We start from the raw sequence: 25062 nt of genomic DNA on the forward strand, positions 1-25062 counted from the left end.
AAAAAAAAAAAAAATACAAAACAGAACACCAGATGGTGAAGATAAAAATTGGTTTCTACAGCACATTAGTGACCTGCTCTAATATGGTAGGGCTGAAGCAGCAGTCTAGCTAGCAAGCATTTCATATAAATTCAAACATTAAAAAAAATCAATACTGGACAAGAAAGCTTTATGATTCCATTACAGAAATTAAGCCTTAAAATCAGTTAAGAATTATGAAGTATTCTCTGCATTCCTTTTGTTGATAATGCTTTCCCCTCATTCCCTGAGGGATTCTCTCACAAACAAGTATTTATCTGAGCGATCATTTTGGCAGGTCACATTAAGAAAGAGTTGGAGCTTGATGAGGAGCCAGGGCTCCTGCGCCACGGCTCCGTGCCAGGGCTATGGGAGGCACCTCACCTGCTCTAGGGAAGAGAGGCTCCAGGCCTCTGGAGGTGATGAGCCTGCTACACTTTGTACATTACATTTGACTAATTATCCACACACATGCTTTTTTATCTGATTTTGCTAGGTTCCAGTCTCCAACCCAAGATTTCTGTAAGTACTGGGAGAGGGCAGAGCAGTAAGGAAAACACAATTCATGCTCAGACGTGATGGAAGTATTTGATTTAGAAAGAGGCACTCCAGAAAACTAACCATTAAAATAGCACCAAATTCAGAAAACACCAGCATCTGGTACATATCCAAGTAGACTGCACATTGTAAGGGACAGGGGGGACCTTGGCAATCCGTTAATGCTGATCCTTCTGCAGTCTACAGAAGAGGTTTTGGTTATCCAGGGCCCCAGAGCATACACCAAAAGACTAACATTGCCCCAAACGAGTTCTGCAGATAAACACCAGGAGAAAAGTCGACTCTTCTATAAACAGTGGAAGACAGCAATGCTCAGTTCTAGATCACAGACCTAACTAAAAGACGATCACAGAAAATCTTTGCTAAGAGCACAGCGTCTTGGTTATTGGTAGCAATTTCAATTATAGCCACAAGCTGTAGCGAGATTAGGCCACAGCAACACATTGTACAGACTGGGGTGGAAAAAAATTTCACTGTCCCAAACACATTTCAGCCACAGGAGCATTAAAATGTGCAGAGCCTGGATGCATTAGAATCCTAACACCAAAAAATCTGTTCTAGGCACCTAGTTGCAGCCTAAGCAAGGCAAAAGGGCATTCATTTTCAACAACAAAAAAAGTCTGTAACAAAGGTAAACACTAGGTAGGAGGTTAAAATAAACAAACAAATGAAAAAGCTGCCCCTCATCTCACTCATACCAGGGCAGCATTTTGAACTGTCTTTGTATTTGAAACCTTACCAAGCCAGAACCTGCAGAGAACACCATTAGTTAAGACCACACAGCAAGACCAAGTCCTGGCCAACACACTGACATCATCAACTAAAGAGTGGGTCTTTTAAAAAGCAAATAGTGGAGAGACAAAAGTGGAGCATCTAATATAATAATACACCTTGCCCAGGAACCAGAACCCCTGAAAGTTTCAGAAGTTCCTGATTAACATTTATTCATTACTATCCTGGAAGTGCTTTTAAGCTCCCCAGGGTCCCCTGTTCTCATTGAAAAAAGTTTATGAGGAGTCAAGGGGAAAGTGCAGACTTTATAGCTGACCATCCCAAAGACAGCTAGAAAGTCACCTGAACAAACCAGCTGCAAGACTCAGTTCAGCTGCTACATATTTTTCTTTCAATTAACATGGGCTCGAAATAGAAGTAAAATTCCATGGCTCTGGTTTTTTGCCTCAATTTGTCCTCTGGATTACGACAATACAACAGTATAAATGCTACTACAACAAAACAAAAATTCCAGCAGCCTTCAGATAACACCATGAAAGTTTCCAATCATGCAAAAAAAGTATTTAACTATAGCCAAAGCAGTAAGTTTAATGTGGGCACAGTACAAATCAATACTGTGAAAATAATAGAAAAGACAGCAAAAAAATATAAAAGGATAACAAACTGCTTTTTAGCAAAGCTGATAAAGAAAAGACTGTGACCTATAAGTGGTTTGTGTTAAAATGATATACAAGAGGGAAAACGGCAATTACTTTCCACTTTTGTGCAGTTTTTTAGTTTCCCATAAATTTAATTCAAATAAATGAAATGTGCCCAGTAGAAATAACAGGCTGAATGTATCAAGTGAAAAACTCATCCCTTCTTGACATCTTTTTATTTAATACTTTTAAACACAGGATTATTTTTAAAAAATTATTTTCGCATAATTCTTTTTCTTTTTAACAACTGTTGATTCAAGGCCATTTTCCTTCCTCCTCAAGGTCATTAGCAAACAGAGCTTTGCAGACAATGCTCTAGGATCAGTCTTCTCTAATACAACAGAACTTGAGGCAGGCAATTCTTCACAGCTCTCTTCTTGGTCAGCCAGCTGCTGTCACATTAATAGCTCTCTTCCCCAAAAACCTTAATTAAATAAGACAAATCTGTTCATGAGGCAAGTTCCACTGCAATTTGGAGAATTGTCCTTCTCCATACCACTATGCTTTCTTTGCATATATCAGTGGTGAATTTCAATATGCAGCCATCAATTAATAAGTATCAAGTTGTCATCACTCTGTTGTCTGCAAAGAAAAAATTCACAGTTCTCCATTCAGTAAGAAATACAATAGGAAGCATCTACCCATGAGTTCAGTTTTGATCCTTCTGTTCTCTGCTCTCCCATTTCCACATGCAACTAACACCATTTGGACAATGGTCCAAAAAACTGCTACAGTCGCAAAAGCTCTAGATTTTCACTCCAACTACCAGGCTTGTGCCCTCAGTACTGCACAGCATATTATGGTGCATATTTATTATGCTCAAGCACACAAATCTCTTATTCTGCACAGTAACTCGCAGGTGAAACTCAAAGCTGGACCTGGCTGGAATTCTTGTTAACTAGTTGGTTTTCATGTGCCTCCAGCAACCACTGGGATACCTGCCCATCATCATCTCACACATTCCTTTTTTGGCTATGGGGTCCCTCTGTGCCAGGGTACACCAAAAGTATAAAATTGCATTTAACAAAAGCATCAGTATATAAGTAGACAACTATCCATCTGCTGAAAGGGGATTTGTTACACCAGTTGTGATTAAGCGTTCATGTTTTGGTCTGTTCTTTGTCCCATAACCTGGCTTCCCTTGCACAGTGCCCACCATGATTCTGTGCACATGAATGGATTATCCTGGACTGCCTAGGGACAGTGACAAGATCCCTCCTGTCCCTAACAGGTCTTCAGAGGTGCGTTATCCTGCCTCAGAAACGTAATTCAAAGAATAAGCTCTCAGACCAGCAAGCACCAGTTGAGATGCTCATCTCTCATCATCCCCTTGAAAAGGACCTCTGCCACAGTTCCTACAAGAAGGCATTTACCAGTGTGTTTCCAGTGTTCTGGCAGATGGTATTCAAACAGTTTGCCTCAGACACAGCGTAGTCTGGGGATTAAGCACCACCCTCTCACTTTCTGCTACCACTCCAAGCTTAGTAGCAAAGTTTTTAGAAACAGACAACTTGAAGCAAAGAGTTGGTTTGCTCCAGAGCCCTTGGTAGCTTCATGCTGTACTCCACAGTCCTCTTATCAGCCTTTGCATAGTGGTTTTCATAAGAGAGTACAACAGTTAAAACATGTTTAAGCTCAGAATTGCTGCTTTTGCATCATCAGCTGACTAAAGATCTAACATGAATTACAGGACAGGAGGAACAACAGCATCCAAATATTACACAGGCTGAATGCCAGATACTGCACCTTGTTTTGTGAAGCAGCAGCATTTTGCAGTGAGAAGCTAACTGTTGTACTTCTCAGGAAAACACCCATTAAAAACACCCTACTGACCTCCTGCAGCAGCAGATGAATGGAAAAGAAGTTCTGTCTTTTCTGTAGCCAACACTGCTCTGGTCTTTTAGAAATTCATGTAAATCTGTTACTGGAAAACCACTTTGTTGGTATTTCTGAAAGAAAAAAACAACATTTCATTTACGTAACACAGGAAGTTACTGGGCATGAAACATTCTAAAATTTCCCCTAGCTAGAGTGTTAGAGTTAAACCAGATTATTTGATTCAATAATTCAATATTGCTGTAGGAAGGAAAAAACCCATTCCCATCCTAGAAACACTACATAGCTTGCTTTGTTCCACCAACAATGTAAGTGACAGAAAATTCACATTGTTCACAGATTCTCTTATGGTTTTTTTGCTGCCCATAAGGCCAAGCAAGTGATCTCAGGCCATAATGGTATTGATTCTCCCTTGTTCACAATGAGCTGCTATGCTCACTGCAAGTGCCCTGGGCTCCTTTTGCCTAAGAACTCTAATTCTGAATATGAAGGGTTCCAGTGTGACTATTCAACATTGCCATGCTGAAGAAATGCTACAAAAATCCCAAGTTCAGCATACTGAAACAGCTCTCAATTGATCTGTGTGAAATGCTCAGAGGGAAGAGTCAGTAAAACATCATTTTGCAGATCAGACCATCTAATAAACTAAGAAGCACAGACAATTAAGTTATGTTTTGAGATGCTTCAAAAGTGAAGCTCTTGCTCAGCCTGGAAGTTGTAGCTCATGTCAGACCAGCCTTATTCTGCCAGCCTGTGTCTGACACCAAGACAAGGAAGAGATGAGAGCTGAAGGGCGTGATCCACGCTGCCTTCCCACGGGTCACTGAGGCCTCCAGGAGCACAAAGGGCAGAGAGCACTTGAGGTCAAGAACAGAAGGTAATTACCAAAAAACTTTGGTTCACTTTCAGACAGTCCATACTGGAAATGGATGGTGCAATTGTAACTTGAACGAGAAGGAGTGCATCTCTCAGAAGGTGTTTCCTTTTAACCACACATTTCCAAGCAGAACATTAAGGAAGCCTGCACACCTAAATTACTTTAGAGTTATCTGCTTGAGCCTTTCCAAACTCCTGCCAAAGGACATCTGAGATGTCAGCAAACCCAGCCACCCTTTCAATGTTGCCACAGACTAAACTAAAAGATTTTAATAATCTTATCACACATCAGAACCAATAGTAGATAGTATAGTGTTGAGCAATTAACAAGAATGAATACAAAACTGATTAGAAGCGTAACAGAAAACAAATGCTTTACCTTTATGGTGTCATAGGAGTCAGTAATGAGTGCAATAAAAAGGCTGAGGATCATGTATATAAACAGACTAATGAAGGAGTACAGATATAATCGGCTGAACATCCACACCAGTGAACTCTTCTGTTGGATTTGAGCAAACGTTGCAAACATATCGTCACCATTGACCAAAGAAAACAGACATTCAGCCACTGTGTTCAAATCTTCAAACTAGAAAATGAGTACAAATCATTAGTAGAATGTGAAGATCAATCAAGACTCAAAGTTTGAGTTACTCAAAGCAGACAAAAAGCCAACCCAGGCAATCAAATGCTACCACACTTTCTAGTATATTCAGGCCAAAATACACGTCAGTAATAGATCCATGTAGAAATCTTGACTAAGCATAATGTGTTGACATCAGACGTAAGAATATTCATTATCAAGAAATTAAACTTGTGATGTTCAGCAGGCAGAACAGTCAATAACTGACCACCACAGAAAGCGACTGAATTATATGCAATTCTGGACCTGCAGAAAAGTATCTTTCCATTTCCCAGAGCACAGCTTAAGTGATTTCATGGAATCTATACAGTAAATTAGTGGTAGTATGCTGAGAACACAATCCACATTCTCTGGCTGCCCAGCTCTGCAGCATTACTGGAGTATGGGTAATAAATCAATGCTGTGTTAAGGGCCCAGTGTTATCACACAGCCTTCAGAACTCAAATGGTCTAAACAGAATTAACAATCTGTCACTCAGAAAGCCCTCTATGAGCTTTAAGTACAAGCCACAGCTGTATTATGAAGCTACTGGAGCACACCCTGAACTAAAATAATGGTTTAATTTCAAGGACAGTCTCTTAAATTCCAAACTCCGTTTCCCCAAAGTGTAATGTGTCCTGAGGCTAAAACCTTTTTATCTACCAGGTAAGCCCACTTCCCATTTTGCTCTGCCCTTCCAAATAACTGGATTTCTTAACTATAACTTATTGGACAATATGAATTAATAGCCACATTAAAATACTGTGCATTATCAATGAACTAACACAATTATGGTCCCATAATGAAAACGAGATGTCAAGAGGTATCTGCTTGTCAGGAGAATATATTGGTGCACAGGAACAGGAGGTCTGGTTTATACCTACGGCTTATTTAATTTATTTTCTTTTTTAATTGAATTATATAAAGCCATTGTGAAACTCAGCAATACATTTACATGGCACAGGTAATTTTTGAGCAACTCAAGTTTTGATGCACTGACACAGAGAGAGACCTAAGGACTGCTCACCTGGAAGACCCTGGACTGGCAGAGCACAAAACTCAGGCTACCCACTCCCTCTCTCTGGCTATAGCAGAGGATGTGTTTCTGGGTTTTTTTGAGCACAAGGGGCTCTTCAGTGTTTCTGCACATTGGGGAAGACTCTTCCCACTTCTTACCAGATGGCTCCGGAGGCTGGAGAGCCCTGGGAAGCCAGACCTGGTTTGGCCTGCTTTGCGCAGTGCCACATTGCCTTCCTGTGGGACCCTGGGGAAGTGGCAGGAACAGGAATCCTCCACAGCTACAGCTTTCCTCGACATTGATAGATGATATTTAGGCAAGAGGTAACATTTTCATAGATAAGCATGTTGTTGACTATCTTTCCTCAGATGATGTACTTGTTGCAGGGAAGTTACAACAGTAATTATGCTGTGCATGACAATGTTATAAACAATTGAGCCTGTAGTGTAGCAAAGGATGCCACTGCATCCAGCATCCCACAGATGAGAATATTGTCATCAACTTGGGACATGCAGACTGAATATCCACATTGCTCAAAGGAGAGAATTGCAGTGAGTTACAGCAATGCAAGCTCTGGGGGCAGAGGAAGATGAATCAAGCACTGCAGCATGTCTCTGTTACATACACACTGTGTGCACCCAGAGATCAAGAATGAGAAATCAGACATTTGTTAGTTATTAACAGACATTTAGAATTTGCCATGGCAGGAATCTGCCTCTCTTTGAACTGTCACATAGAGCATCTGCCAAGAGGAAAAATAAACAAGCTTTAGGGTTGTTTTGGCTTCTGCTCTAGAACACACAAAGCCTTACTCCTGCACCCAGATTTCGGACAAGGCATACCAGGCACACACTTTGATAGTAACCTTAAGAAAACAAACAAACAAACCCAAAACACACCCCCACACAGGAAGCAGAGCAAAGACAAGCATTCATCCATCCCTTTATGAGTCACAGTTTAGGAGCTGAAGTTACATGGCACGGGAAAGATTTGGAAAAACAAGGCCAGAGCCAAGGAGATTAAAAAAAAAGTTACAGTGAGCGGTTTAGTGCCTCTTTAACCCGACTGGACCGGGACTGCCAGAAGAGGGCAGGAGAGACAGACCGACACTCGAGGCCGGGCCGAACCAGAACCGAATCCCCTCGCCGCAAAGAGCCTGGGGCGGGAGATCACCGCCGCTCCAAGCGCACCGTGAAAGCAAGAGGAGTTATTTTCTTACAAGGAGCAGAAACACTCCCATCGTCACATTACAGCTCTTAAACACTTTTTCATTTAAGGCACATTTCTATTGGTTTGGCTAGGAGTTACACACCCACACAGAGATGTTCCCATGGTTCCACCACAAAAGGAGTGATACTGCCGAGGTACCTTTTCGTGATAAGGTCCCAGGACAATCCAGCCACAGAAGGTATAGCCAAGATAGATCATCCCAGCACAACAACAAAACCTCAGCACTTTCGGCAACGATGCCTGCATAGTTAAAATGAGCACCTATAAATCAGAGCGGAGCAAAGAAGGGGGAAACAAGCAAAAAATTAGATCTGGGGGAAAAAAAAGTGACCTATAGGTATATATATGTTTTAATTGTTAGACATTTTATTCCTTCCTTACATTGTAGGTTTGAAAATATCCCAGGTACCTGATGACTCCAACCCAGACGAACAAAGTTGATGTTCCAAGTAAAATGCTGCAGACATCGTAACTTGTGAGGTTCTGAGGGATCCAAACAGCAGGTGGTCAAGTTACAAAGCAGTAGATATGTCAGCTTGACAGCTATTCAAGTTCCAGCAGCTCAAACAAAGCAGGGCAGTCTACTACTGAAAGCGTGTTGCTACATCACAAAAATCAGATCAATGTGAACTGCAGCTATTTACTGGGATCATTCAAACACAACAGCGCTGCAAATGGAATTACACCTATGCTGATATTCTTGAAATTTTGCATACAGTGGAAAGTCTGGAAGAAAAAAAAGCCCCTAGTTTGGTTACAACACAGCATCAAAACTAGATCGAATAACTCAAAATTACTGTTTTTTAAAGGTTACTATTAGCTGTTGGTCAAAGAAGCTCTCATTCACTATTTAAAAAAACCATGAGGCATCATTTACATGAAAAGCGACCCTTGGGACTACATCCCTTTCCATGCTTGCATGCATTTACATCGCTGAATAGGTTCTCTGCCAGCAGTTCAGAACCTGAGCATTGTTTTTACTACAACCAAGTCTACTTGCACTTTACTTTCAAAGGCTCATACTGGTTGCAGTAAATGCAAGAGAGCCATCTAGCTCCAGTTTTCCTACCCTCGCCCCCCACCTCACCCTACAGCCAGTGATTCCCAAGCACTTCCTCTGAAGGCCACTCTGGGATCTGCCCTTTGAGCCTCAGTACACATGGAACAGGAGCAGCACACTATCTACTCTGTTTTTCCCAGAATATAAAGTTTTGTGAACCCATGAATTGTTGACACACATCTATTGAAGATTAAAAAAAAAAAAAAAAAAAACCTAGGAAAAAAATCCCCACAAAAACAAGCCCAAAAGCCTCCTGAAGAGCTGCCAGCTGGACAAAGCACATTGATTTCAGCAAGCCCAGGCAGGGAGGTCAAGGACAAGCAGGTGACACTGTGTGTGCCTATGCTTGCCAGGAGAGCGAGCTGGGACAGCCGTGTTTGCAGTCCTACAAGGCATCAGGAGCCCTGTTTCATTCAAGGGGATGACCTGTGATTTCCCAGCACTGTACGTGCTACTGCTGCTTACAGAACTAACAACTCAAATTGTTGGGTCCTTCTGTTAGGAACTGTCTACCCACAGGTCCCATACCTGTGGGATTAGGGGTTTTAGCACTGTGGAAATAAAATGTTTAAATAGCTTACGTAGTCTTACTGGAAGATTTTTGGGGAAGAGTTACTGAAAGTAGTTATTAGATAAACTAGCACTAGGAAATTAACCAAAATAAGCAAACAGATGACTATTGACTATTACTCCTCAATTCCACCTGTCCCCAAGTTAAAGCACACTACACATGGTTGTAGCAAGATTAGTATTTTAGCTGAACTATGAAATCCTTACCTTGGCTTTTATTTCCATTTTTAGGATTGACCCAACGATTGTCATCATATCACTTATAATTACCAGGACATACCACCCATTTAGGAACTCCAGGCGATCAGCATAACAGACACAGCGCTTGTATTTCTCCAAGAAGAAATTCACAAATCTCTATTGACAAGCATTTAGATGGTTAGTTACAGGTTTCCTTGGATGAAAAACATTGCAGTGTTCAAGTTCCAGGCGACCCCTTTTCCAAAAGGATTTACTGGAATAGTGGTTTAAAGCTAATTCTCAATAGCAATAGAAATAAATAAGAAAAAATTTAAGATGGATTTAGGCCAGTGAAAATGAACTTTCCACAGAAGACCTGATTTCATAACCCATTCCCACTAACCTGACCATGGTCTGTTATCCCCTTTACCACAGGTTCTATCCACCTCTAACAGAGCAAGGCTACCCAGCTAAAGAAATGAAAAAGAACTCAAATACAACTACAGGGCAAGAGCTTTCATTTCCAATACAGCAAACAATATCACCTTTATGCCCAGCACTGCCCATCTGCTTTCACTTGCTCTTTTTGCTTAGGAATAAGAGTAAAGTGCCTATTCCTGAGAGCAGTTTGACAATGCTTCTCTTGAATCATATCCTCTTGACTCTTGGTCTTGTTTCCAAGCTACAAGAAGGATATATTGAGCTAGAGAAACAAGTATTTATGTTTTCATAATCTACCTACCCTGGACTCTTATTCTAACTCTCATGAGCTACATGTCCACAAAAAAAACAGGCAGTTAAACCACGTGCTATGCTTTATATTTTCTCCAGTTAGAGCTGGCTTTGAGGGATGTTTATTAAAGCATTACTTTATGACTAGACCTCTATGAGAATTCTACTCTGAAGCCAGGGAAGAAAGATTCGTGGTTTGGAGGTACAGGACACATTGCCTCTTTGCAGCACAAAGACTCAGATGTCTTTTTATCTAAAATCCCGGGGAAGGAAAAACAGTCTCCTTCTTTTGCCCATTGAGAGATACAAGAAAATACTTCAAATTACAGCACTACACAAACAGAAATAAAATCTATTCACAGTTAGCAGTTGTCCACCTAGATAGCTACACATCCTTCCTAGAAATAGCAGTAGGAGGGACATCTTGCAACAGATTTACTCACTTTATTACTCCATGTTTCAAATGGTGACCCTTCACAAGACCAGCAGCAAAGAAGGCAGAGACCAAATAAGCATTAATGTCACGAGCCCTGTGCTTACCTTTTGTAGTCTCCAGGCAAGAACGATGGATCGTGTGCAGAGGATGAGAGAAGCCAAGCAACTTAATATGACAAATCCATCAAAAACTAGAACATATTGAGTGTTTTTCTGGAGAACTGTGAAGAATCAAGGAAATAAAAGTAAGGTTAGTGTTTTCACATCTCATTTAATGCAAGTTGTGTGACATTTTGTAACAATTCATGCTCAAATACTCTCACCCCAGAAGCAGATCGTTCACTAGCTATATTCCTTCTGCAAGCGTATCTTCAACACAGCTCATCAGAGAATTACAGTAAGACAGTTATGGAGACTGGGCCACAAGAATGAAAAATAGGTTCAAGTTCTTCAAATAAACCCAGAGATGGGTAGGTTAATGCAGGTGCCCTCCTTTTTACCTGTCCATCTGTGTTTCCACAGTGTTACAACTACATCAGGCAAAAGAAATGTAGACTTGGTCTGTATCAACACCATTAAATTAAAAAAAAGAAAAAAAAAATCCCACCTTAGTCTGCAACAAGAAACTTGTTGGACTTTCTGTACTGTTTTCTTCTCATCCACAAGTTTAAAAGCCATCATGTGAATGCAAATTTGGTGTCTTCCTTTCCTTCCTCACATCAATGTCCCTATCTTTTCCATAACATACATTTTACACTATATGAAATAGAGGGTAACACTCATTTTTAATTGTTGCAATAGCCCATCAGCTCACCTCTATTACTGAATTATGCATGCTCTCTAAGCTGGTAATTAGACAAAAAACAAACTACTGTTCCTGAGTAGTTTGTTGAAAGACAGCCACAAGAAATTACTGGACAGAGATGCAAACCAATGCACTTTGAGGTTATTCAGAATAATAAATTAATTAAATTATCATTATTATATTATACAATTAATTAATAATGTTACCACTTTACTAGCATACAGCATGGCATTATCAGAGAAAAATCTGGCTTTACCAAGGCAGAAGGCACGACACATGACATATTCATTAAGTTGTATATAGCTTATACTATATTTATAGTATAAGTTATAACAATACTGAAAAATATTGTTCCATCACAGTCCTTTAGAGCAAGTCAACACAGTGCTGTCACAGCTACTATTCCTTTAAGGGGCCTTTAATGCACATTCTTGAGCTGTCAGACCAAGCCTCAACACTAGAAATACATGACAGATGCCAGCCTTTGTTCATACACATCATTTAATCTACCAGAGGTAGCAAAAAAACCCAAAAAAACAAACAAACAAACAAAAAAACCCAAACCACCACACCAGCATGAAAAACAAACTTTCAGAAATAGTATGCTTCAATCAGTTAGAAGAAAAGTTGAAAGCTGTAGGAGGCTTCAGTTGGAAATTTATCCAATGATAGTGGATTAAATTGAGTTATTTTAGAGCAGCACAACAATCAAAAATCTATGGAAGAAAAACATTCATCCTCCTTGCAGGTTGAGCTCACTGCTAACACACACTGGTAGGCAGAGATGATCATGTCCTCTGACAGCAGCCTCACAAACGGAAATATTTCCTAGCTCTTGATTAGCAAGAGGTAATTAATTTCCTTAGGCAAGTTGCATTGTTTTACAGGCAGAGGGATGAACAGGCTGGGGAATGTCCTGCTGGACAGACTCCTGCAGACCAGGAAATGCAATGGGAGACACAACTGCTGTTCTGCAAACACACATGCACCATACCTACCGGAGTTAAATACGTGCCAGTCTTTGCATTCCTGAATGTCAGTGTCACTATCAAAATAGATCTTGATTTTTCCACTGTGGGCTCTATTATTGAAAGTTATCTGAAATTACAGATCTACATCAGAAACAGGGCTAGCAAGATTGCATTCCAGAAAATAAATCCTGCTAAGTGCTTTGGACACGGCATGCATTAATATTTTTGATCAGATAGGCTTTAGGAAAGTTGTCACCATAAAAGATGGTGTAGACATAATTTGAGTAGATGACAGGTATTGCCTAATGAGCAGTGTTCCAGGAGACCAGACTTCACACTTAGTCTTTAGATGAAGAACAATGCCTTATCCCTTTCTCAGGTTATGAAGGTACCAACAGAAATACATTACAAAGCAACACTGTCCCATGGCCACACCATGTCAGCAGCCTTTGGGAGGGAGGGGTAAGGGCCAGGACACGCCCAACTGTGTTTCTCTTGCAGGCTAGATATGAGGATGACACCTATGCCCTAGCTTAATCTCTCATTACATATACAGCGTTGGAAGTGCCACAGCCCATTTTCACTTACAGTATTTTGAAATGCATAGCAGTCAGGCAATTCACGGGCATGGATTGTCTGTAGAGCAATGCCTTTCAGCTTGAAGGAGATTTCAACCTGTATAAGCCTGGATATGTGAAAAAGTGTACAAATACATTTAAATATCACAGAAATATACACAAACTGCACAAATCAGAATCCACTCTATCAATATGAAAGGAAAAGTTGAAATAATTTAAAAAAAAACAAAACCCACACACCAAAAAAAACTCACTTTACCTGTAAAATTCAAGATTGAAAAAAGAAGAGTTCAGCTTCAGTTCTGCCTTCTTATCAGTTAGTTCCTTTGGCTTTAAAAGGATACATTCTGGAAAGACAAGAGGAAACTATGTTATCATAAAAACTTCACATAGAAAGTAGTATTGAACTGAGATGACCAGTGTGTATAGCAAGTCCCAATCAGGCAAAACGTTGCTTTTGAGCAAACTCGTGGGGTCAGAAGCAGGTTTGTGTACTATCTCATGAGCAGCTAGCAGCCAGGTCTCAGCTCTGAGGGGCAGTAAGGACACCCACCCATGGAAGGTACAGACTGACCAGCATCCAGGAATTCTGTATTTGAGCAGAATTCCCCACCTGCACAGAGGGGAAGAGGTGTGTTTAAGAAAAAGAACAACAAAACACCACCTCACCGTCAACTGCAAAGATTTGTAGGTGGTTGAAGAAAGCCTCTTATAAGCACAGCTGTCTTTTCTAGACAGGTACTAAAATCCAAGACAGAAATAGGCAAGAAGCATGGTTATGTTCCTGTGATTGCCACACAAAAAGCGATCGGTTTTAAGCTTTAGAACTAGAATTTAGGTACTCCACAGCAAGACATTTTAAGTACAACAGTACTGTACCGGTTTCAGTAGAAACATCTATGTTCAGTGTATCATTGGAAGGAAGCATTGTGCCTCTCTTGTATTGTTGTTTACAGACTTTTAAACCTGATTCTTCATGTTCATAACCAAGTGTCCCCAAGGATATGTTCTTTAAGTTCCTGTACTAGTATAAAAACAAAAACAGAAGTAGAAGTTAGAGAAAGCCATCTTTTTTGCATTAGATAACAAATTGAAACCTCAAAGTTATATGTATCAATACAGGTTTTTAAATAACTTTTAAAAAAAAAAAAAAAGTTTTTTTACTTTTACATAAAAGCTTGCCACTCAATTTTCAGACAAGAGGGCTGCTGGCCCTCTTAGTAGTGATCAGACTAGTGATTAGTAGTGATCAGCATCCTGGTGACACCGTGACCAGGAGCCCTGTGCCTTCTGGGCTGCCGGCAGATGATCACCCATGTGTCAGACAGATGTTAATTAGATGCCTGGCAGAGACCTCAGCGCAGTATTTCTGCTAACCAAACACCCCCAGGGATATCTTCACCTCATGAAGGTGATAGTGTTCACACCACTTGAAACTCGATCGTTGTACGTGTGATCCTAGCCGTGGTTCTTATCAAATCCACGCCAAGATCAAAACCAAAGCAGCTCCCCATGCGACTAGAGAAGAGGGAAGCCATGCACTCACTATATAGCCAGCAACCAGAGAACACACACAGAGCTCGAGCAGCTTCCAGAAGTAACCTAACCTGCCTGCTTTACACGAGCACAGAAGCAGCAGAAAACATGCCTGTGAGGAAGGCTCTTTTTCCACTTACTCCAAAATACAGCATAAGTCACCTTTGCTTGCAAGATACACTTGAAAACAAGGACTAAAAGTGAAAGCAAGTAAAGCAGTGCCAAACCAAGCATTGCCCAAACATGGATCAACCCTGAGCAACACCAAGAGCTACATTCCAGGCCAGTCCCCTCCAGACTTGCTTTCCACACAGCCTTGGTGTCTACTGGACCCTCTGATCCCTGGGGTCACACCTTCCATTCCTGCACAAGTGAGGCAAGCCCCCAGCACAGCTCTCCTGGAGGCCCCTGGCTCCTCAACAGCTGATCAATGGACTAACCATGAAGGACAGGAGATCAATGACTAACCATGAAGGCAGCTCCCTGCCAGCTCAGTTTCCCAAGAGCTAACACTGTCCCAGAGAAGCCAGGCAGCCCCATGGCCTTTTGGGGAAGAGGGCATAAACACATGGCAATTCATTAGTTTTCATTATTACCTGACCTAGCAAAAGAGGTCAGGGCAGCATACAGCAGCAGTCCGCTCTCAATAAAACATTTAGCTTTCTTGGAGGCCTGAAGTAAGCAAACATGGGAAATCAAGTAAGGTTTCCTATTAAATTTTTTTTTCAGCTGGTTTTGATAAAGATTAGTCCCTTTTCCCCTTATCATAGATTTCTTTGTTATGCATCATTCATTGTCATCCTATTTCCCCCCTTCCTATGGGCATTGTGCCACAAGCCCATCCTGTGAGGTACCACATCCCATCAGTCATAACAACCACACACTCCATGTCCAGAACTGGAACTGCAACAGAAACTACCACACGTCTGTGCGAAGTTCTGCCTTGCAGCACCACTTCAGTACAGTTTAGACAGCCCAGGAGCAAAGCCTTGCCTCCTCACCCTGTCAGTCTCTGAACTCAGAACAAGCTCAGGAAGCCACATCTGACTAAGGAGGTCAAGTGAGTGGAAACAGTAGTTAGTCACAGCTCTCATCCCACCGAGGACATGCCCAGACCACTGCATGCAGCTGTTGCCCCAGCCACGTGTGCTCTCAGGCTCTGCCCTGCTGACAGCACAGCACGAGGTGCTGGGCTACCCACAGACCACTTTTAAACAACGCTACGAAACAGTAAAAGCAGAATTCCTGATCATAAATGTCCAAACAGCCTCAGAACAGGCAGCAGAATGTCCTGGTCATAGAGTCTCTGCCACAGGGCAAAGCACAGGAGTAACAACTTCACACAGCAGCTTTGTAATGGAAACTTCAGCTTAAACCCAGTAGAGCAGCAAGGGAAACCTGTGTACTCTTCCAAGTGTAAACTTAGGTTTGGACTTTTATGTTGCCGGTCTGTTTGGGGCTTTTTTCCAAAGTATTAAAATATCCCCAGAGGTATATTACACAAAGGCTAAAATTTGATTTTTACAGCTCCAGCTTTGCTGTACACAATTACTATTTTCTGTAATGTCATATCCTTCCCGCTTCACCCACCCAACCATGCATTTCAAACACACAAAATAAACACCAAATCCCACGTCTTCTAGCTACCCATCTCAAAAAAAAAAAAAAAAAAAAAACCACAAAAAACCCCCAACCTCCCCCCCAAAAAAAACCCAAAAAACCCAAAACCACCACCAAGAAAAAACTTTTTTCTTGGGAGTCATCTAGACTGTCTCTTCCTGAAAGGCACCCTCTAAACACAGACAAAAGAAAGGCAACAGTAGTCATAACGTTCACCTGAAAGCATGCTTATTGAATTCTTACACGCGACATAAAATTCTCAGAAATGCCACAGGACACTAAAGAACCCAGATTTCACAATTTAAATCTCCTTGAAGGATATGACTACCTTCATACCACACAGGCATTTTAGGAAGAGAATTTTTTCTGATGCCTGGCTCATTCTTGAGAATATAAAGCTATTACTTCTCTATTGTCTTGTTTCTGGAATTCATCTCAGCCTTAATGCCTACAAAAGAAGGAAAGTGAAACAAAGCAAGCAAAGAAGGGGAAAAAAAAAAAAAAAAAAAAAAAGAAGCCAGCAAAGTTTATTGCAGAAACAGTGGCAATATGGAGCATTCAAAGGAAGATTGAGAAAACTACTACACCATTCATTTAAAATGCCAGGAATGATATTCTTAGGTCTCGTCCAGCACATTTGATCTGCTGGTGGCTCTGCTGTAGCTTACAGGAGGACAGGAGAGCAGCAAGCCCCCACGAGTGGATGGTTGAGAATGAGGCTTGGCCCTCCACAGCCCTGCAGCTCCCAGATGCTGCTGGGCACAGCTGCAGTGGCAACACTGCTTTAGTCCAGGTGCCAGAGCTCACGTGCCAAGGCCAGTGAAAATGAAAGGTGCTTTAAAGCCACTTTTTATTCATCCAGCGTTAATCATTTCTGGGTTTATCATCATTTCCAATGCAAGGGACATTTCATAATCCAGAGTGTGTCATCTTGTGACTTCCAAATGTATTAGTATTAAATACAAAAACATTTACAGACATTTCATCCTAGATTTATTTACTTTTCTCTGAAATTTGTAAAGAGACTGTTCTTTAAAATATCATTCCCAACATGGGTGAATGCCTCTACAGTCCCAGGTACCATATTCCCCATTTTGAGGCCTCCAGCCCTCATTACAAAGCTGTAATTCAGAAGAACTGTCAGGGACAAATTTTTTTTAAGCATGCATAGGTATATTCAGACTCACAGGTCTTCAAAGTCAGACCTAAATCAAGGTTTCAGTTCATGCAAGATGACCAACTTACAAACTTTCTGGACTGCAGTATTAAGAACTACTTGAGTAAAATTCTGGTTTGGATTCACCTCCAAGAGACAAAAATTCAGCTACAACACAAACTTTAGGACACTGATTTACACTGATTTAGTGAAATACCAAACTGAAATCCAATAATGGAAAGAGAAAAACAGAAACTTAGCAGAAGTTCATAGCTGTAGCTTCAGCTTTAACACAGTTACAAACACACACTCACACCTACCTGATTTATAACATAAAAAATGCTATCATAAGCATCCTGTTGTGTATATATACTGCAGCTGTAATCATCTTCATCAGTTCCAGAATAGCCTTTCAGGAATAGGTGTTTAAAAGCAACAATGTTTTCCTCTTTGAAGGAGACCACCAGCTGGTTACTCAAACCAAAAAAAACAAGCTGACAAGAGAAAAAAAGAAATGGATTTGAAATTTGAACAGTGGTCAAGCAGCAGCATTTTGAAAAGAGCTTTAAATTACAATAAGTACAAACTAGACAGGTGCCTGTTGCTGTGACTCTGGGGTGGCAGGACCTGAGAACTTGTTAACTAATGGCATGAGATTGCCAAAGCCAAGGTTATCACATGCAGGTTAAGTGAAACAGAAATCCAAGTGCAGCAGCTGAATCATCATCACTTGTGCCTTTTACATATCATGGACCAACAACTCCAACAGGGATTTGCAAAAACCTTTGTGGAGGATGAAAACGGCACACGAGCTAACATAACAGCACCACCTGCTACCCCTGAAATAGTCTGCTTTGCTATGGACAAATTCCTGCACCTTTCCTACTCCTATGTGGGGCCCTACAGCAATAAAAAAGCATCACCTCCCTGACCCAGGTGCTGCTTAAGGAGGCTATAACGAGAAGGAACAGCAAACAGCAGAGTCACTACTGAAGACTTGTGTTCCCCTGCCATATGGATGTTCCTGTTCCCACCACCACTGAAAACAAACAGAGCCTAGAAACTGCTTGGTTTTTCAGCAAGAGCTTCTTCATAGGCACAGCAGCAGGAGGATATCCCAGCTACTGTGCCTATGAAGCACACTGGGAGCCATACTGAACATACTGGAAGGCCCAGCTATGAGCCTGACATCTGAGCAAAACCAAGGGCTGACAAGAAAAGTCTCAAGCAGCAGGACAGAAAACCTTGTGGCCTTTGAAAATCAAGCAGCAGAGCACCCCTTCTGCTCACAATGGATAGTGGGAGACTGGGGCAGCAGACAGAAAAATCACCCCCAAAAATCAGCGTCAGTAGGTTAGGACAGATGGCAGTACTGAACCTTTTCAGACACGTGAAGTTGTATTTTGTATCATCATTTCCATGCAAAGCTTACTGTCCTGTCTTTGAAGGAACAGGAACTCACACGTGAGGTGCAGCTGCCAGTAAAGAAAGCCAGGGCACCCCTTCCTTTCAGCTCGCACTGTGCTCACGTTGCCCACCACCTCCCTCCCCCACACAATGAATGCAATCCCTGTTTCCATCAGCTCCAGCTCTACAGGTCACAGTTGTGCCAGCACTAGTGTTTTTCACTTATTTGAATTAGCTCTGCCTAGACAGGCCAACCACTGCATCCCACTCGTGCCTGCAGAGAGAGGCTCGCCAGGATTGGGGCACAGCACGGCACCAGGCGAGGCCAGAGCCCAGAGCCTGCCACAGTCAATAAACCACAGTACACATGAGCTGGGGTTGTGCTTCATTTCATTCATAGCTGGCAACTCAAATACAAACCAGGGATCCCACAACTCAGCATGGATATTTAGCTGTTCTTGCAAATTGTCAGATGACAGTCTTGCACTTCCAAGGTTCAGAAAAAGTAATTTCTACCTATATGTGTGTCCCATTTTGCTTCCCTCCACATGCAGTCACTATTAGCAGACTGCAAAATAACCAAGTGCTCTGTGATACCAGTACAGTTTACTATCACCTTCTTCTTTGCGTCCTCGTAGCATCTCAAACAGTACACGACTTTTCAAATGCATTATTTGATGACAAAAGCAAGAGGCATAACCAATTCCTGCAGCCCAGCCATCCCATCATCATCATAAACCATACTGAACATGGAGACTTAAATTTTCAGATTAGATATCAGGAAATGTCATTTTTGAAATAGTCCAGTGAAACTGTAATCTAAGAATGTAACAAAAAGCAATACTGTGAGAACAAGCCTGAAGACAGTGCTGAATTTAGTGGGAAGAGTAATTTGCTTTAAAGTATTATGTCAAAAATGGCAAAATACCTGGTCAAACACTGCCCCAGACATCTCCAGGAGGAGTTGCAGTTTATGTTATTTGTCCCCCTTGAAACACCTCTCATAGTATTTTTCCTTTACGGACTGAAGTGGGAAGTTCAAGGCAGTAACAAATACCCAGGGATGGCAAAGGCCCAGCAGCACAGGGAGCTTCTCTTGCACATCATTGGTACTCTAAGAGTAAAACCAGAGGATTACCTGTGTCGTAACCATAAGTATCTTCAAAATCTGCAAAGCCAATTTCCATGGTATCTGACGTCTTGCTCTGTATTTTTCACACGGGTTCATGAAGTAAAACTTCAAATCCTCTTTCAAAGCCTTCTCTTTTAGATCTAAATCTGACTGAGTCATCATATTTCTGCCACAAATAACATATTAATTAGAAACCAACAGAATGCTTTAACAGACCATTTCCTCATTGCAGTATCACCTCATCACCACATGACATAAAAGGTCCAAAACAGTTTTTGGGTTATTTTATGGAAATGCAAAAATATTTACCTGTGATCACATCATTAAAAACCATTCAAACACATCTGACCATTAAACAACAGCATTTAGAGAAATAATTAGCAGGCATTAAATAAGAGGTTCTCTAATAGAAAGAAATGTAGACGTGCTATTACTCTCTTAAAAATCCATTTGAAATGAAGAGGGACCACTGTTACATATTAGTCTGAATAACCCACATTCCAGCAGAAGAAAAAGGGGTCTTAAAGGTTAAACCAGAGCAGGCTTTACACACACTTCTGTTGTGAACATGCAGCTTCAAGGGCTAAATACATAGGCATTTATTTATTGAAATACCTGGACATGTAAAACTCAGAGGACCAAGTATAGAGGACTGTTGTTTTAAGTGTTTTAAATCACCTTGAGTTTCTCCTTCTCAAATGAAAGGGACATTGAAAAAACTTTCTCCATCTCCTAATCATTTTAACCCTGTTTTCCAGTGTCATAAATTTTCAGAACTTTCCTTCTTCACACAAAAATCAGAATAAAACTTGTATTTTTTTCTCTCTTTACATTTTAAGAGGATCATATCTGACACCAGCTGATTATCAGTCCCATTTACCATTCAGAATGTTATTTCCAATGTTATGAATTTTGTAAAAGATAACATTTTGTCTGAGGCTCAAAACCAAAAGCATAATTTCCAAATTTTCAGATACCTTTTCATTTTTACTTTTTGTGTCCTCACCTGTCTGAAGTGCACAGATATTTAAGCTCAAACCATAGCTCACAAAGCACATCTGATTTGCTAGAACCAGCTGTCCCACAGGAAATTTCAGTTAAAGGAACACAGTAAAGCTGTGGTACCACAGACACTGTGGTATGTCCTCAGAAGAGGAAGTGAAAACAACAAAAAACCTATTTTAATGTTAAAAGCTCAAGAGTTATCTTTCCTACACAGCCTTAAATCAATCTTTCATGAAGATGATGAGAGGCAGGATGATTTTGGTTTTTGAAGCAGGAAAAACATGAGATGTTCCCAAGAAAAAGAAACTGTGGGCACCATCCCTATTTAGACTTACGATAAAACCATACTGGACTAGCTTCAGTAACATTTAAGATACAAAAACTTTGAAAGATGTAAACAGACCTGACAGAAGAGCATGTGATAATCGCTGCTGGGAGCATTAATTAAGGAAACAGGTACATACATACTTCAATCCTGCATTGACACCCAAAGACATCACTGCTCCTGTACCAGCTTTTGTGTGGGTACACAGTGAACAAGAGCTAACCCAGAGTGACAGTGATAGGAGGAGGTGGAAAAGAAAGAAGGAAACAGAACAGTGCTAAGCTAGATCTGGTCAAATTTTAAAGCGTGAAGGTATGACATAAGAACCACTCCAAGACTTCAGCAAAATCCTCCCCTAAGATTCCAGTAAAAGCATAGCAGAAGTGACAAAACCTCAAAAACAAAAAGCCAAAAAAACAAACAAGAAAAAAAAAAAAGGGCCAAAACCCCCACAGAGCAAACAAAATCAAACAGAAAACTTTTATTATAAACATTATGATTTTGACATTCAAATACATTAGCATAAAAATATAATGGTTTACTCCAAAGACGCTTATTAAGACCTTACAGTTGTTCCAAAAACTTGGTGCTGACTAATAACAGCACTTTCACTTTTACACAACTCTCATTTGTGGCTACGGATTATCTTCATTGATGTCTTTAGCTGCCTTTATTAATTAACTGTAGAAATTATGAGCAGGAAATTTACCAAAGCAACACATTTTTTTTTGGCTTAAGAGGGAGAGATCCAAGATTCAAACCAGTATCACTGTTGGACTTTGTCTTCCAAAAAAAAAAAGAAAAAAACCCAACAAAAAAACAGGCATTCTCTGGTATAGTATTTAAGAAAAAATTCATTCCTTCAACAGGGAACAGGTGGAATACATCAACTGTTTCAAGTCATTCATTTCTAGGACCGATTAAAAATTACATCCAGATAGACCACACTAAATCACCAGAATTAGAACCTTCAGCCAAAGCATTGAAGAAGTTTAAAAGCTCCAAGAGATTACCGGTGACTTACCATATTTAAAACGAATCATCTAGTTCCCCCACATGGTCATTAGCCTAAAAATCTAAGCCTAATTGAAACAAAGTACCCAGCTCAAGACAGAGCAATGATGCAATTAAATTCTGACACACTAGTGTAATTAGCACCACTCAAGAGGTTTCCACAGTGTGTTTTGAGAAGTCTGACACCACCAGATTTTCTGTGAATGAAGACCAATTGTATAACGCGTGCTTAGGGGCACATTCAGGTGTCATGTGTCTCGTATATTATAACTCTTACTAACTCAATTCTAGCAGCTGCATTACTGTAATTATTACTGCATTATCGCTGTAGCTGATAGGACAGTCTGGTTTTCGGCTGTTTTGTAGCAAGGCATTTTTGAGCTCAACATTCCACTCAAGAAAGAGGATTCAACAGTCAGGACTGCAATTTACAGCTACCCGCTTAAGAAATACACCTGTTAGCTCTTCACCCAGCAGAAAAAGCACCATTGAATCAAGCGGTAAAATGCGCTTAGTAAGTGAGCACAATCACTTTCTTTAGCGAGTAACTCACTACTGTAGCGACAACTAACAGTGTCCGTCAGAGCTCCGTATTAGCAACATTAACCTGCTTGAGCGCTGTATCTTGAAGAGGTATTAACGGGAACGATGGGGTGCTAAAGGGGCAAGAAGGAGAAAAAAAAAGCGGAAAAACCCCCACCATTGCTTAGAGTTCTACATACCAGCCTGGGCAACCCCAGCTTCACCTTCCCGATCTCAACTGAGCTCAACGCTCTGCCAGAGGATGGCATTGCCTCGCTCTTCTCCGAAGCGGAGGGAAATTCCTCCGGTGCGGGGCTCCCACCGCCGGCACCGCCCGGCTGCCGCGGGAGCAGCGGCCGCGGCCGGGGCACTCACGGAGCGCTCCGCTGCCCGCCGGGCTCCCGGCGGAGGGCAGGACCTACCTTGTGCAGCGGCCCGAGACACGAGAGCGCCGCGACGCCCGCGCCCGCTGCCCGCCTGCGCCCGCCCGCCCTCCCGAGCGGCTCCTCCGCCCTCCCCGGGACCCGCGCAGGAGCGCCCTGAGCCCGCTGCCCGCCGGGCTGACCCGAGGGCCCGCTTCCCTCACCCGCTGGCGGCGGCCCGCCCGCCGGGGAAGGACTTGAGGGGGATCTCCATGGGCCGCGGGGTTCGGCGGCTGCCCGGACGGGGCAGGACTCCGGCGGAGCGGCCCCGACCCCGCACCCTGCCCCGCCGGCCGCGCCGCCTTTATGGGCCCGGCGGAGGAGGGCGCCCGCCGCCCACGGGCCCCGCCCGGCCCGGCCCGGCCCGGCCGCGGTCCGGCTCCCCCTGCCCCTGCCCCGAACAGGGGCTCTGGCCACACGAGGAAGGCTCGGTGCTCACAGGCACACGGTGCGACTCTTGGGGATGTCCCACGCGGGGCTGGTGTGGCGCTTGGGGAGGTCCTGTGTAGGGCTGAGAGTTGGACTGGATCATCCTTGTGGGTCCCCTCCAACTCAGCATCATCTCTGATTCTGTGATAATAGTTACCTTACTGCCAGCTAGTAGTTGTAGACACGGAGGTAACATGCAGGGAATAGTGCAGGTGAGACTGGCTACTACAGAGGTGGTTGTCTTGCAGGTCAAGAGGAATTTAGTTCCTCAGAGGATGTGGTTTTAATGTGGTTACTCCAAACTAGGGCATTCAGAATAGAATGTAGACTCATAAGAGGCGTCATTGCAGCAACTGAGCTCCCTACCTGCCTACACAGTGAGCATGGGCAGCGCAGGGTTCTTACATAATGCTCTCAGATGATGCTGTATTGGGTTGTGGTCACACTGTGTAAGGGAGAAGAAGGAACAAAAGCCCAGACAAACATCCATATACAGTTTCTCAATATTAGCTGTGAGAACATTGTGTCAGCTCATGCTTGAAAGTTTTCTTAAGGCTTCCTCTGGTATTAGCTACTGCTTGAGACAGGAAGATGCTCCTCACATGTGCAGACACAGGTTTTGTTTTTTACAGCAGTGTCAGTGTGTTGTCCTACCTCTTGTCTCCATTCCTGTTCCTCCATCTGGTTGATAAATTATGCCTTTACACATTCTAATGCTGGATAGGTGTGAGCACATCTGAATTTGTTTTCTTACTCTTTTGCACACACACTGTTTACCGTCCCTTGAGAATATGCTTCAATCCATAATGGATTAGAAATAAGTAATCCCACCACTTCTTCCTCTCAGTGTAACTTCATTATGTTAAAAGATCTGGGCTCTGCTGAAAACAAGAAGTTCTCCCTAACTGTATATGCAAAATATTGGTATTGAAATAAGCCTTGTCATGAAAACAGCTGTTGCCCAATATAGCACTCTGCAACTTATTTTCACGAGGAAATACTAACTATTGGTATTTTCAGGTGACTTTCCAGGGCTCAGTGAGAATCAGAAGAAAGAAAATCTCTCACCCCTCCACAGCTGCTTGGTCAGGGCTGAAAACCCTGTTTCCCTTAGGATAGCATATTTAAGCACCAGTTTATCAGATGCTTTATCTGCTTCCTTGTTCTCTCCATCTGCATTTTATAGTTCTATCTGTGCTTGCTTGATTGTATCAGCATAAAGATACCCATGTCTCCAGGATTCAGCTTTACATGTGCTACCAGCATTGCTAATGCTGAGATCACGGACACTCTGAAGTCACAAGGGTTTTGGGTTTTTTTGGAGTCACACATCTTGGGTCTGCAAGGCCATAACCAGGACACCATATGTTGACAAGATTAAAAAGCCTCACCACACACACAACAGCAGCAGCCACAGATCTGGCAGAGCTGTACTTCATCTCAAATGCCGCCAGCAGACTAGAAAACAGCATTGACTTCTTCTCAGGTGAGCAAAATATTCAGGCAGATGAAGATCTTAAACACCAAGGATCAAGCAGGCCAGAAAACTGGACAAGCAAGCACTTAGACAGCCAGCAA

At 42.0% G+C, this 25062-nt stretch overlaps 1 protein-coding gene across 1 annotated transcript; it reads right to left on the reverse strand.

Moving 5' to 3' along the window:
- Positions 1 to 1876: 1876 nt before the first annotated feature.
- Positions 1877 to 23331, reverse strand: MCOLN2 (mucolipin TRP cation channel 2). Its single transcript, XM_040073259.2, has 14 exons — positions 23220 to 23331; positions 19774 to 19933; positions 17549 to 17722; positions 13796 to 13940; positions 13176 to 13263; positions 12927 to 13023; positions 12366 to 12465; positions 10668 to 10783; positions 9423 to 9572; positions 7967 to 8068; positions 7724 to 7846; positions 5098 to 5304; positions 3840 to 3955; positions 1877 to 2588 (listed from the first exon to the last, which is right to left on the reverse strand). Exons 1-14 carry the CDS (start codon positions 23267 to 23269, stop codon positions 2552 to 2554), a joined length of 1665 nt encoding a protein of 554 aa, XP_039929193.1. The 5' UTR covers positions 23270 to 23331; the 3' UTR covers positions 1877 to 2551.
- Positions 23332 to 25062: the final 1731 nt, after the last annotated feature.

Source organism: Hirundo rustica, chromosome 9 (genome assembly GCF_015227805.2).
Source record: "Hirundo rustica isolate bHirRus1 chromosome 9, bHirRus1.pri.v3, whole genome shotgun sequence".
Taxonomy (NCBI): domain Eukaryota; kingdom Metazoa; phylum Chordata; class Aves; order Passeriformes; family Hirundinidae; genus Hirundo; species Hirundo rustica.